The following is a 14336-nucleotide window of genomic DNA, read 5'->3' as shown; positions in this document are numbered from 1 at the left end:
ATGTCCTGAATCGTATTGCCTAGATTTTCTTCTAGGGTTTTCATAGTTCTGGGTTTTACATTTAAGTGTTGAATCTATGTTGAGTTAATTTTTGTATAAGGTGTGAGGCAGGGGTCTAGATTCAATGTTCTGCATGTGGCTAGCCAGTTTTCCCAGCACCACTTTTAAATAGGGAATCCTTTCCCTATTGCTGGTTTTTGTCAGGTTTGTCAAATATAAAATGGTTGATGTGTAGCCTTATTTCTGATGTCTTATTTCTGTTCCATTGGTCTATATGTCTGTTTTTGTACCTGTACCATGCTGTTTTGGTTACTCCAGTATAGTTTGAAGTCAGGTGGTGTGATGTCTCCAGCTTTGTTCTTTTTGTTTAGGATTGTCTTGGCTATATAGGCTCTTTTTTGTTTCCGTATGAATTTTAAAGTAGTTTTTTCTAATTCTGTGAAGAACGTCAATGGTAGTTTAATAAGAATAGCATAGGATCTATAAATTACTTTGGGCAGTATGGCTGTGGATTTGTCATAAATGGCTCTTATTTTGAAGTATGTTCCTGTAAGTACCTTGTTTATTGAGAATTTTTAACATGAAGCAATGTTGAATTTTATCGAAGGCCTTTTCCTGTGTCTATTCAGATAATCATATGGTTTTTGTCTTTAGTTCTGTTCACGTGATGAATTGTGTTTATTGATTTGCGTATGTTGAACCAGCCTTGCATCCCGTGGATGAAGCTGACCTGATGGTGGTGGATAAGTTTTTTGATGTGCTGCTGGATTTGGTTCCCAGTATTTTATTGAGGATTTTTGCATCGACGTTCATCAGGGATATTGGCCTTAACGTTTTTTTCTTTCTTTGTTGTGTCTCTGCCAGGTTTTGGTATCAGGATGATGCTGTCCTCATAAAATGAGTTAGGAAGTAGCCCCTTCTTTTCAATTGTTTGAAATAGTTTCAGTAGAAATGGTACCTGTTCCGTTTTGTACCTCTGGTAGAATTCAGCTGTAAATCCATCTGGTCCTGGGCTTTTTTTGCTTGGTTGTTTGTAGGCTATTTATTACTGCCTCAGTTTCAGAACTTGTATATTAGTCTATTCAGGGATTCAACTTCTTCCTGGTTCAGTGTTGGGAGGGTGTATGTGTCCAGCAATTTATCCATTTCTTCTAGATTTTCTAGTTTACTTGCATAGAGGTGTTTGTAGTATTCTCTGATGGTTGTCTGCATTTCTGTGGGGTCAATAGGGATATCCCCTGTATCATTTTTTATTGTGTCTCTTTGATTCTTCTCTTAAGTGATTCTTGTATCTCAGCCTCCCAAGTAGCTGAGATTACAGGTGTGCACCATCATGCCTGGCTAATTTTTGTATTTTTGATAGAGATAGGGTTTCACCATGTTGGCCAGGCTGATCTCAAACTCCTGACCTCATGTGATCCACCTGCCTCAGCCTCCCAAACTGCTGGGATACAGGCGTGAGCCAGCATGCCCAGCCTCATTGATTTTTTGAAGGGTTTTTTGTGTCTCTGTATCCTTCATTTCTGCTCTGATCTTGGTTATTTCTTGACTTCTGCTAGCTTTGGGTTTTGTGTGTGTGTGTGTGTGTGTTTTGTGTGTTTTTTTCCTTATTTATTTATTTTTACTGCTTAAAATTAAATATTGCTTCTAAAACAGAACATGTGAAAATAAACTTTTTTTTAAAGAGAAATGTTATTTTTATTCGATTTGATTGGTGAAGTTTTTTTGGAGCCTATGGCATCATAATTTGCCCTCAAAGAACAGATAGAATTTGGAAATATATTTTAGGTGAGCAAAAGAGTCTTAGAGATGGTAAGATTTTAGATATGTATTGGGATACTAGTTCTTTCAGCATTTTTAAAATCACCTTTTTATGTACATTGGATATTTTTTAACTACTTTTAAAATATGGGGAGTTTCAAAGGTCAAACTCCAGTATGTATTGTTAAGTTTATTCATTTCTGGCACATTTCTTCATTTTGATTTTAGATTCATCTTGTAGCACCAAATGTTAACATGTAACATTCATACATTACAGTGTAACATTCTACACGACAAAATGAATCCAGAGTGTTAGTCCAAAATGTTAATCTGAAGTTATATTCAGAGATTATTAATGAAATTCTGAAGCATAAATTATGAGAGTACTCAGCAAGTGCTCTAAAATAGTATCACTATGTCCATGTAAAAAACTAAATAATCTTCCCAATAATTACACATTGTTGAACATAAATTATTGAGTTTTTCTTTATACAACCAATCTACGCTGAGCTGAAACTTTGTTATTATGTCTTCTTTTTTAGCCTGACACTATTAGAAGCAATCCTCACTATATTAAAGAAACTACAAGTGATGATGTAAGTACTGCTGACACTAACAGCCTGAAGAAAAGCATGAGAATCACTAAAAACAAATTGAGGAACATACAGTCAGCAATGGTTTTTGTCCATTCTGTTTTTCAACACATCTGTTAAACTTTTATTTCTATTATTCAGAATTTTATTTTGATATCAGCAGTTGGGTTTTCTTGGTCCAGTATGCTTTTGCATTTCTTTATTAATATCAATTATACTTATTTAAAATTCTTATTTATGATATGTATTTTCCTTTGGTGTTCATTTATTTATTGTGTTTGATTTGGTGACTTTCCTTCATTGTGCTACCTTCCTTTAGTGTTTGTTAATTTTCCGTTGTCAAGCCATCTTTATATTTGAGAATGTCTGTTCTGTTCCTTGTTGGTTGTTTTTGACATGGTCTGCCTCTGCAGTTTGTGGGAATTGTACCTACCTGAAGTATACTGCCCTTTCTCTCTGTGCTGCCATGCTTAATCCATGGGTGAAAGTCAGCACAAATGGAGATGGGAAGCAGAGCTGTTCATCCCAGCTCCTTGATTGGTCATCCTTTGGTCTATCTAGTTTATGCCCTCCTCCTCCTTATATTACTTGACTCTTATCCTTATTTATTTTTTTGTATTAAAAATATATCTCATTATAAATAACTTTAATTGGGGAAAGAGGTACAAGATTATGCTTAGTCTGCCACTGGATTTAACTTAATATGTAATATTTAGCAGCATTCTAGTGATAGATTTAGTGTAGGGTGATCTTAGAGCTGTAGACTTTTGGTTTTGCAGTGTAATTATGAAGCAAAATAAATGACCCATGTATATTTCCTATTGGGTTGCCTGAAATATCAATTCAATGGCTCTTTTAGCAATTTCTCAGGTATCTATTAATTATATTAGAGTGTATATCATGAGAAAAATATGTATGAGGAAAATAGCATTTGAGATTTGAGCAATTAATTCACTTCTTAAAGGTCCTTAAGTACTTTTTTCCTATGTCAATTAACTCATTTCATCTGAAGTTACATTCAGAGATTGCTTATCAAATTCTGGAAGCATAAATTATGAGAGTACTCAAATGCTCTAAAATAGTATCACTGTGTCCAGGTGAAAAACTAAATAATCCTCCCAATAATTCCACATTGTCAAACATTAATTATTAGGTTTTTCTTTATATAACTAATCTATGCATAACTGAAACTTTGTTATCATGTCTTCTTTTCCTAGCCTGACACTGTTAGAAGCAATCTTCCCCATATTAAAGAAACTACAAGTGATGATGTAAGTGCTACTAACACTAACAACCTGAAGAAGACCATGAGAGTCGCTAAAAACAAATCGAGGAACACACAGTCAGCAACTGAAAATCCTAATGATGATGTTAGTGTAGAGGAAGACAAACAAGGAAAGCCAAATAAAAAGGTGGTAAAGACGGTGCCCCAGTTGACTACACAAGACATGAAACCGGAAACTCCTGAGAAGGAAGTTGATTCTACACACCAGAAAGCGCATACAAAGCCACAGCCAGGCATTGATCATCAGAAAAGTGAGAAGGCAAATAAGGGAAGAGAAGAGAATGATTTAGAAGAGGACGAAGAACTGATGCAAGCATATCAGCGCCATGTAACTGAAGAAATGGCAAAGGAGATTAAGAAGAAAATAAGAAAAAAACTGAAAGAACAGTTGACTTACTTTCCCTCAGATACTTTATTCCATGACGACAAATCAATCAGTGAAAAAAGGAAAAAGAAAAAGAAAGTTCCAGTCTTCTCTAAAGCTGAAACAAGGTATTTTTACATTGATAAATGTAAAATATCCTCTTAGAAAAACACTCTATTATTATCAGGGTTTTAATATTATCTGTGGTTTAACAAAGAAAATTCTTAGGCTTTTATTTGGAGACATTGCCACTAAGATAAGAACACCTAGCTTTTACTAACACCTTACTATGTACTAGGTGCTTTACGAGAATTAACTCATTTATTTCTTATGACAATCTTATGAGGAAAAGTAATATTCTTCCTATCTTGCTGATGAGGAAATTGAAGTACAGAACTAGTAAGAGGCTGAGCCAGAACGTTGTCTCTATCCTGAACTACTCACTTACATCTGCTTTCAAAGTAATAGCAACCTAATTACTTCCCCTTTTTTGAGTTACAAATACCTGTTTGGATATGTAAATACAGCTTTTTTTTCTTACACAAATAACATTAGCTCATTGTAGAAAAACTATTCAAAGATAATCGCTATTGGCAATTTGTTATTCTAATCTTTTTCTCTATATGATGCTTATATATGTATGTACTTGTATATAGAGTATGAGTTTAAATGAACATATACATATATATATGTTCTCTACTTGGATAAAACAATAAGATAAAAATGCTTTTTAACTGCTATAATTAACTTTGTTCCCCCCTGCAGTTCTCCTCTAGAGAAACAGCTTGAAGTGGGAACATTCTATATGTGACTATTCCTTGGCATTCAGGATCAATTTCCCCTAAAACCCTCAGCCAAAAATAATTCCCCTCTTTTCAAAAGCTAGGTGACCAGTGATAATAAAGATATGGCAAACCAGGTTGCTGCAGGGACATGATAGTATGTATTATCTGTTGATGCATTAAAGAGATTATCCCATAATTTAGCAGCTTTTAGGATGACAAGCATTTATTGTCTCATAGTTTCTATGGGCCAGCAATCTGGGAGTGACTTTGCTGGGTGTCTCTGTCAATCACAGGTTGCAATCAGGATGTTAGCCAGGACTGAAGTCACCTTAAGCCTTGACTTGGGGAGGATCTATCAAGTGACATAGCTGTTAGAAGGCCTTAGAAGATCCAGTGCTAAGCTCATTCATGTGGCTGTTGGTAGGCCTCAGGTCCTGACTGGCTTTGGGCCAAGTATACCAGTTCCTTGCCACGTGGACTTCCTCCGTGTGGTCTACTCATAATATGGCCACTTGCTTCCCCAGACCAAGGGCTCTGAGAGAGTGAGAGCAAGACAGAAGTCAGAGTCTTTTTGGAACCTAATCTTATAAGTGGCATTCATTACTTTTATCATATTCTGTCTGTTAGAAGTAAGTCATTAGGTCCAGCCCACACTGAAATATTTCTCTAGTCTTATTTTCCTCAGCCCATTTTTTTGGAAAGGTGACTAAACATATTGGAAATTAATTTTTTATTATTTAAATGCAGATTTTTTTTACTTGATACATTAAAATGTTAGTAGGTTGGTTTTTCTTTAAACTCAGTATGCCTCTGGGTTGCTACTTCTTACCATTTACTAGTCATGTGATATAGATTTTAATTTTAGTAATAGCCTTCTGAAAATGTAGTGACTCACCAACCACTAGAAAATACAAGGAATTAATTTTTACCTAGAAGTCTCAGCCTGAGCAATATGGTGAAACTCCATCTCTACAAAAAGTACAAAAATCAGCCAGGCATGGTGGCATGTGCCTGTAGTCCCAGCTATTTGGGAGGCAGAAGTGGGAGGATTGCTGGAGCCTGGGAGGTTGAGGCGGCAGTGAGCTATGATTGTACCACTGCACTCCAACTTGGGTGACAGAGCGAGACCTAGTCGTAAAAAAAAAAAAAAAAAGAAAAGAAAAAAGAGAAATCAAAAGTTGTGCTTGTGAAGCCTCTTGAAGACTGAACAAACCTAGAATACATTTTATACTTTTAAATAAGGTAATTTAAAAATTGGTTGATCAGTCATTTACTTGGCAGCAGGGTGGGCGTGCTTCGATAAGTCCTATGTAAAGAGAGATCAATTGCTCATAAAATATTAATACAATTTCCTTTCCCCTGGGGTTTAGAGCTCAGTTTTAGTTGAATCATGTAACTCCTTGCGAAGTTACAACCTATGATACCTATTTGACAGCTAACCATTTTAGTGTGTAGGAAAATATATGCATCTCAAGAAAAAATAGTAGTGATTTTAGGATTATCTTTGCTCCTATTTACTCTTCACTCTGTTGCATCATGAATAATAATTATTATAATAATATATCTGTAATGGCTGATACTTGGATTATATTTGTAGTACATTGACCATCTCTGGTGACACAGTTGAAGGTGAACAAAAGAAGGAATCTTCAGTTAGACCAGTTTCTTCAGATTCTCATCAAGATGGTGAAATAAGCTCAGTGGAACAAAACAAAGAAGGCAGCATGCAAGATGACACAAAACCTAAACCAAAAAAACCAAAAAAGAAGGCTAAAGCAGGTTTGTTATACAAATTAAGTGAAAAATTGTGTACGTTGGTAGCAATAACTTGATTCTGGGAATTTTAGCCCTTAAAAACTAAAACTGATGGGTATACTTGAAAATAATTCAATATAGAGTATGTGGTACTTGTTCTTGGATTCATCTAGATTAAAGTACACGTGTATTTATAGCTGTTTGTCTTTGATGAGTTTGTATCACTTGTAAATATATTCAAGTTATGCATTTTTTTAAAAACAGTATTGTCTTTTTCTAATTGATTTGTAATGATAGTTTATATACTTCAATATGAGATTATTCTCAGATAGATACATACATGCATATATATTGCAAATGTCTTCCTACTCTAGTTTATTTCTCTCTCATTGGTGTCTTTTGAAAAGCAGAAATTTTTGAATAGTCCAGTTTATCCGTTTTTTCCTTTGAAGGTAAGTGTTCTCTGTGATTTAAGAAATCTTTCCCAAGTTCTGAAGATGTTTCTCTAAAAGTTTTATTTTAAAAGTTTTACTGTTTCTGTTTTACTTTTCACATTTATATATGCAGTTCATCTGAAATTGGTTTTTGTTTGTTAGGAAGCAGTGATCAAGATACGTTTTCTCGTGTGGATATATATTATAATTGACCCAGTACCATTTACTGAAGAAAGTGTCTTTTTGCCTCTGTGTGGCAGTGTCACTTTTCTCATAAATAACATGACTGTGTTTACGTGTGGATCAGTTTTTATCGTCTCTATTCTTTTACAGTAGACAGTCTGTACCAACACCACCATGTCTAAATACTGTAGCTTTTTAATAGGTCTTGCTATTTAGTATTGTACTCTAGCTTTTTCCTTCTTCATCTGCATTGCCTAGGCTATTCTTTACTTTGCATTTCTATATGGATTTTAGAAGAGCTTCTCAATTCTCCCTCTTCCTTCCTATACCCATCCTGTCTTGCAAGCTGTGATTTTGATCTAGACTGGGTGAATCTATAGAGATTCACAGTATAACAGCTCTCTAAAGAGACTTGACATTTTTACAAAGTATTGATTCTCAGTCTATGAATTTGGTATGCACTTCCATTTATTTGCATCTTATTTAACATATTGCAGTAATATACATTTCAGCAGAATCTCTCCTTAGATTTATTCCTAAGAGTTGATGTTTCTTAATGATATTGTAAATGGCATTTAAAAATTTTTTGATTTTGGCTGGGCGTGGTGGCTCACGCCTGTAATCCCAGCACTTTGGGAGGCTGAGGCGGGCGGATCATGAGGTCAGGCGATGAAGACCATCCTGCCTAACACGGTGAAACCCCGTCTCTACTAAAAATACAGAAAATTAGCCGGGCATGATGGCGGGCACCTGTAATCCCAACTACTCGGGAGGCTGAGGCAGGAGAATGTGTGAACTTGGGAGGCAGAGCTTGCAGTGAGCTGAGATCGCATCACTGCACTCCAGCCTGGGCGATAGAGCGAGATTCTGTCTCCAAAAAGAATTTTTTTTTGCTTTGTATTTGTTGCTGGTACATATGTGTAGAAATGTGTTTACATTTTTTTAACATTGTATCTATTGATTTGCTAAATTCACTTATTGCAAGAGTTTATTTATTTATTTGTTTTTGAGACAGGGTCTCGCCTGTCACTCAGGCTGGAGTGCAGTGGCGTGATCTCAGCTTATGGCAGCCTCCATTTCCCAGGCTCAAGCGATCCTCCCACTTCAGTCTTCCAAGTAGCTGGGACTACAGGCATGCACCACCATTCCCGGCTAATTTTTTTGTAGAGACAAGGTCTCACTACATATTCCAGGCTAGTCTCAAACTCCTGGGCGCAAGCAATTCGCCCGCCTCACCCTCCCAGATTACTGGGATTACAGGTGTGAGCCATCGTGGCCAACAGAGTTTATTGTTATATTGTTTTGATTTTTCTACATATACAATAATGTAATCTGTTAATAATGATAGTTTTATTGCTTCCTTTTCAGTCCTTATGCCTTATAATTTAGCTTGTCTTGATACGGATCAAGATTTAGTTTCTTATCAGTCTTTTCACTTTTTTTTTAAGCTTTTCTCGGCTATTTGATAGACTGTAGTTTTTGATCCAAATGTTCAAATTTTCATTTCTGTAGCATCTGAAAGGCTGTCCCATTTTTTCATTCATGGGATTGGCAATTTGTTTTCTCTCAAATTCTTGATCAGTCTTAGGATTTTAAGTTTATGAGTCTTTTCAAAAACCTTTGGCTTTGATTTTCTCTATTGTACATTTATGTATTAGTAGTTTTTTCTTGTAACTATATTATTTTCCTTTGTACTTATTCGGGTTTTATTTGCTACTTATTTCTAACTTTATAATTTGGATTTTATAAGAAAAATTTCAGTCTTCTTTTATATGCATTTAAGACTAAATTTCCATCAAAGTACTACCTTACCTGCATCTCCAAAATTGTTAATATTGTGTCTTTTTATTATCATTTAACAGAAAATATTTTCTAATTTCGTTTTAATTGATCGTGCATTATTTAGAAGTATGTTGCTTAGTTTCAGGCAGCAGATGCTTTTCTAGTTATCTTTTATTGGTTTCTGTCTTCCATTGTTGTCAGATAACATTATGAATGATTTCAATCCTCTGAGTTTATTGAGGCATTTTTTAATGACCATTTTATGGTCAGATTTGATAAATATTCCATGCTCACTTGAAAAGAATGCAGTTTCTAATGTTGAGTGCAGTGTCCTTTGAATGTCAGTTAGGTCAAGTTTAATTGTGCTCAGTTCTTCTTATTAGTTTTTTTGGTCTACTTATTCCATCAGCTGTTGAGAGAGGTATTAACATTTCCACTCTGATTTTATTTTTCTTGTATCTCTTATCAAGTTACCACTTTTATCATTATGCAGTGCCCTTCTTTATCTCTAATAATTCATAGCCCTTAATAATTTTTTAGCCCTAAAATACAATGGGAGTTTCAGTTTAGCCCTTCAGTGCTTTTCCACTTGCCATTTGCCACTTCAAAATTTGGCAAATTCTTTGAACGGGAGACTGGCTATATGTTAGACATCCTTCAGGTATCCTCTATCTTTTTGTCACTCTCGCTGCCATGCATGCCGAAATCTTTGCTGGCTTCTCTATCCCTCAGTAGCAACCTTCTGCCAGAAATCGCACCTGGATTATCAACCTAGATCTGTGACCAGAATTGGTAGATGACCCCAGGTGAAAAGTGGCTCTTGGTCCTCAGTGTAAATTGACCACACCCTCCAGGGCTTCATCTTTGCCTGTTTTGTTTTGGTCCCCTTCCCCTGGCAGATCCTGGTCTGCTAGCACCACAAGCCTGGGAGATTTCACTACCTCTCTAGCTTCTCTATAGCATCAGAATTCAGTTTTGTGAGAAAAACTGGCCATGTTTGAGGCTTCTCAAATCTCCAGTTTTATCGTTTTAGTCCTGTGGAATGATGAAAGTTTTGCTGATTTCTCGTTCTCCTGGCAGTGACCTTCTGCTTAAGCCAAACTCTGATCTTCAGCTCACACCCTGAATCAGCAAATGTCCCCACAGACAGAAACAGCTGCCAGTCCATCAGCTGACCTCTGACTGATTCTCCCTTTCTGGAATTTTAATCTGTCTAGTATACCTTGTTTCTGTACTTTCTGATGCCTTTAAAATTTAAAATAAGATATTCGTAATTTATTTGGCTCTTTCCAGTTGTTACCTAAAGTGTTTACCTGCTGCATCCTACTGCATCCTACCCAGAGGTAGAAATTCTAGTTGAGTCATGTATATTCCACTTAGAAAATACCTAGATATAGTTACTTTTCTGACTTTGACTCTCTTTTTTTTTTTTTCTTTTTGTATTTCTCCTACTTATTAGGAAAAATATAAACAAGGATTTCTCACCTTATTTTTAATGCTTTAGCAAATGTAGTATTTTACTGTCAGACTATGGTTTGCTGTTATCTGGCTTTTTCTTTCTTTCCTCTTGAAGTTCCTTTGTTAACAAAGTGAAATCATCATAGATCTTAAAGATTAGCTTGTATGTAAATACAACTGTGGGAATAACTAATTATAACATTGATTTTTTTTTCCATGCGTGTAGTTACAGATGATAACGAAGATGTTGATGGTGATGGTGTTCATGAAATAACAAGCCGAGATAGCCCAGTCTATCCCAAATGTTTGCTTGATGATGACCTTGTCCTGGGAGTTTATATTCACCGAACTGATAGACTTAAGTCAGATTTTATGATTTCTCACCCAATGGTAAAAATTCATGTGGTTGATGAGCATACTGGTCAACATGTCAAGAAAGATGATAGGTAATTTTTTTTAATTCCACAGCTAATTCTTGAAACTGAAACTGTCTGCAGTAGAAGTCTTTTTTTCTGCCATTGGTAGTTGAAAGTCAGTGGGAATAGAGTTAGGATTTGTATTAGAGAATAGTCTACTAGTTGTAGGTGTTCATCAATCATTAACATTGATCAGAATGTTGTAGAAGAAATGGAGAACATAGAATTCAGTAATTACTTCTTTTTTGGGGGAGGGAGGGGATGGAATCTTGCTTTGTTACCTAGACTGGAATGCGGTGGTGCAATCTTGGCTCACTGCAACCTCAGCCTCCCAGGTTCAAGCAATTCTCTTGCTTCAGCCTCCTGAGTAGCTGGGATTACAGGTGCCCGCCACCACACCTGGCTAATTTTTGTATTTTTAGTGGAGGCGGGGTTTGGCCAGGCTGATCTCGAACTCCTGACCTCAGACAATCTGCCTGCCTCAGCCTCCCAAAGTGCTGGGATTACAGGCATGAGCCACCACGCCTGGCTCAGTGATTACTTTTAAGTGGAAGGGAGTAATTCATTTTAAGTGGTAGAGAGCTTCTACCAGCTTACTAGACATAATTTATGACTTAAAATTGCATTGTAAATATTTTATATTGCATTTGTAAATGCTTTAATTGTCCAACCTTATATTTTTCTTTTGAAAGTAATGTTATCTGGGCCTCAAGTAAGGTAGATGAATCTTTAATGTTTTTTCTAAGATTACTTCTATAGCTAATGCATGCTTAGCTATGAAATCCCAAATGAAAAGTACAATGAAATACATGTTTATACTAGAATTTTTTAAAAAAAAATTGTTTGGAAAGCCAGTGGGGAATGGAAACAGGAAGATTGTCCAAAAAAAAACCCATTCACTTATTCATTTGCCTTAGGGCATGCAAAGAAAATATGACAGCTCAAGGGGTTTATAGTCTTGTGCCTTTTTTTTATGTAAAATCAATTTTATGTCTTTTTTTTTTTTTTTTTTTAAGACAAGATATCTCTCTCTCTCTCTCACCGGCTGGAGTGCAGTGGCACAATCACAACTTACTACAGCCTCAACCTCCCTGGGCTCAGGTGATCCTCCCACCTCAGATTCCCAAGTAGCTGGGACTGCAGACATGTGCCACCATGCCCAGCTAACTTCTTTTCTATTTTTTGTAGAAACGAGGTTTCACCATGTTACCCAGGCTGGTCCCGAACTCCTTAGCTCAAGCAGTCCACCTGCCTCAACCTCTCAAAGTGCTGGGGTTACAGGCGTGAGCCACTGTGCCTGGCAATGTCTATTTTATTATAAACTCTTATAAAATTCTGAAGGAGTTTATCCCAGCGTTGTATGGCAAAGGTATAATCATACTTCTCACTTTATATTTCTATAATAAAATAATCACGTGAAACTGATTGATAGTACACAAATGTAAGATGGACTGTTACTTTTTTAAGTCTTACAAAATTTATAAGTTTCTAGATAGACAATCAAAATAATCTTTCCTTTTGTATTATTGTGGCAATTCATTGTTTCTGGTTGTCTCACCTTATACACTATATATTTTTTTCTCACCTCAAAATTATAAAAATTGCATTAATGGAAGTATCTTTTTTTTGTACAGTGAACGGCCTGTTTCATCTTACTATGAAAAAGAGAATGTGGATTATATTCTTCCTATTATGACCCAGCCATATGATTTTAAACAGTTAAAATCAAGACTTCCAGAGTGGGAAGAACAAATTATATTTAATGAAAATTTTCCCTATTTGCTTCGAGACTCTGATGAGAGTCCTAAAGTCATCCTGTTCTTTGAGGTATGAATTGAATGGAGCAATTCAAATTAAATGATGGTTAATATTTAATAGCACAGATGTAAGCTATTATTTTTAGTAGTCCAATAATGCAAAAAAAAAAGTAGTGTGAGAATGTAATCTCTAGGATTTAGTGTTTGTAGAATGCTGTGAAATACAAGTGAGACGCCCTTTTATAAACAGTGATAGCATATTTGCTGAGTACTATTTGGCCTACTTTGTATCATTTAATAATTACAACAACCCTGTGACTGTTAACTGTACTGAAGTGATGAATCCACTCTATATGAATGTATTTCTCCATTTTTAACCCATTTCACAAAGCATAAACTCATTTAACCGTATAAGACACCCTAAGAATATGTGTACCACCTGGATAAATAAATGTACACGGATCAGTTAATTAATGCAATTTCATATATAACCAAAAATGTTGTAAAACTTCTGATATGTAAAGGGTTAGTGGTGGGTCAGAGAAGTCAGTGAAAGCTTTATGGAATAGGTGGCTTTTGAGCTGACTAGTTATTATATAATTTTCTTAAAAATGAGAAGGTTTGAAGTAAAAGTGATTTCTCCAAAGTTACTCAAATTTTAAGTGTAAAAAAATGTGTTTGGAGATAGTTTGAACCTAGAATACCACATTTCTTTTCTCTATCATGTGTTCTGTCTCCATAAGCAAAGGAAAGTAGAGAAAGCGCCCCTTCAGTGTAAGCTAGATGGAGAAGTTTAGCATGGGAATAGCAAGTAACTTGGCATAACCAGTGCTGAAGATTCATTTTTTAGAATTACATGTTTTTATGATCCTTCACTTTCAGGTTGTCTGTATTTATGACACAAATATTCCCATATTTACATTTGTGATTATGTTGTGTGTGATTTACATAAAGCTGTTATTGTTGAAAAATGGGTATAATTTTTATCTTAAGGAATTTTTTCTTTGACTTCAAAATTTGTCATTTGTTATAATTTTCAGATAGATTGTTGTATTATAAACACTTTTGGTTGCTTCTTAAGTTTTCATATAGTATGTTATTGCCCATGCAACTACTTTTTGATCTCAGTTTTTTAAGTGTCTATTGAGGACAACTTGATAATGCCTGTCAAAAGTCTTTAAAACCATTATTTTACTCCTAAGTATTTATCTTAAGAAAAAAATGACAAGTCCACGAAGATGTGTGTGCAAGATATTTATTTCAACATTGTTTATAATGGCAAAAATTTTAGGGAGATAAAATAACCTAAATTTAGATCAGTAAGAGATATGGTTAAAAAAGTTATAATTTTTGTTAAATTTATGGTATTTGTGACGGAAGAATAGTAGGCAGTCATTAACATTATGGTATTCATGTGTATGTATTGACATGAAGAGATACTCACTACATGTTATATGAAAATAATTTGTGAAATAGCATTATTAGATTTGTAGTTCCATACATATGTTTAGGAATGCACAGAAAAAGATTTAGCCACCATTAACATGGTGGCCATCTATGGGTCTGGATTACAAGTTGTTTTTACTTTGCATATATATATTTTTTATATTATGTTTTCACTGAGCATGTATTATATCTTAAAAAAGATTTAGGTATCCAAAAAACACAGATGAATGGAGTCTGTATCGTTTCTCAAGCAGTATTTTTTCTATAAAGGTCTCATTTTCGCAGCTGAGCTTTTAATAAGCACCAGTAAGTTTGAA

General features: G+C 35.2%; 1 protein-coding gene across 3 annotated transcripts in view; it reads left to right on the top strand.

The window, feature by feature from the left end:
- Positions 1 to 14336, top strand: part of AHI1 (Abelson helper integration site 1) — a 209378-nt gene that overhangs the window by 27363 nt on the left and 167679 nt on the right. For all 3 annotated transcript variants that reach the window (XM_025383909.1, XM_025383908.1, XM_025383910.1), the window contains 5 exons: positions 2304 to 2357; positions 3572 to 4131; positions 6386 to 6567; positions 10627 to 10846; positions 12451 to 12643. In XM_025383909.1, the coding sequence (XP_025239694.1) occupies positions 2304 to 2357; positions 3572 to 4131; positions 6386 to 6567; positions 10627 to 10846; positions 12451 to 12643 (1209 nt within the window). The remainder of the gene's footprint in view (positions 1 to 2303; positions 2358 to 3571; positions 4132 to 6385; positions 6568 to 10626; positions 10847 to 12450; positions 12644 to 14336) is intronic.

This window comes from Theropithecus gelada, chromosome 4, assembly GCF_003255815.1.
Source record: "Theropithecus gelada isolate Dixy chromosome 4, Tgel_1.0, whole genome shotgun sequence".
NCBI classification, from domain to species: domain Eukaryota; kingdom Metazoa; phylum Chordata; class Mammalia; order Primates; family Cercopithecidae; genus Theropithecus; species Theropithecus gelada.
The sequence above is the reverse complement of the archived record's forward strand: the minus strand, read 5'-3'. Positions and strand labels throughout refer to the sequence as shown.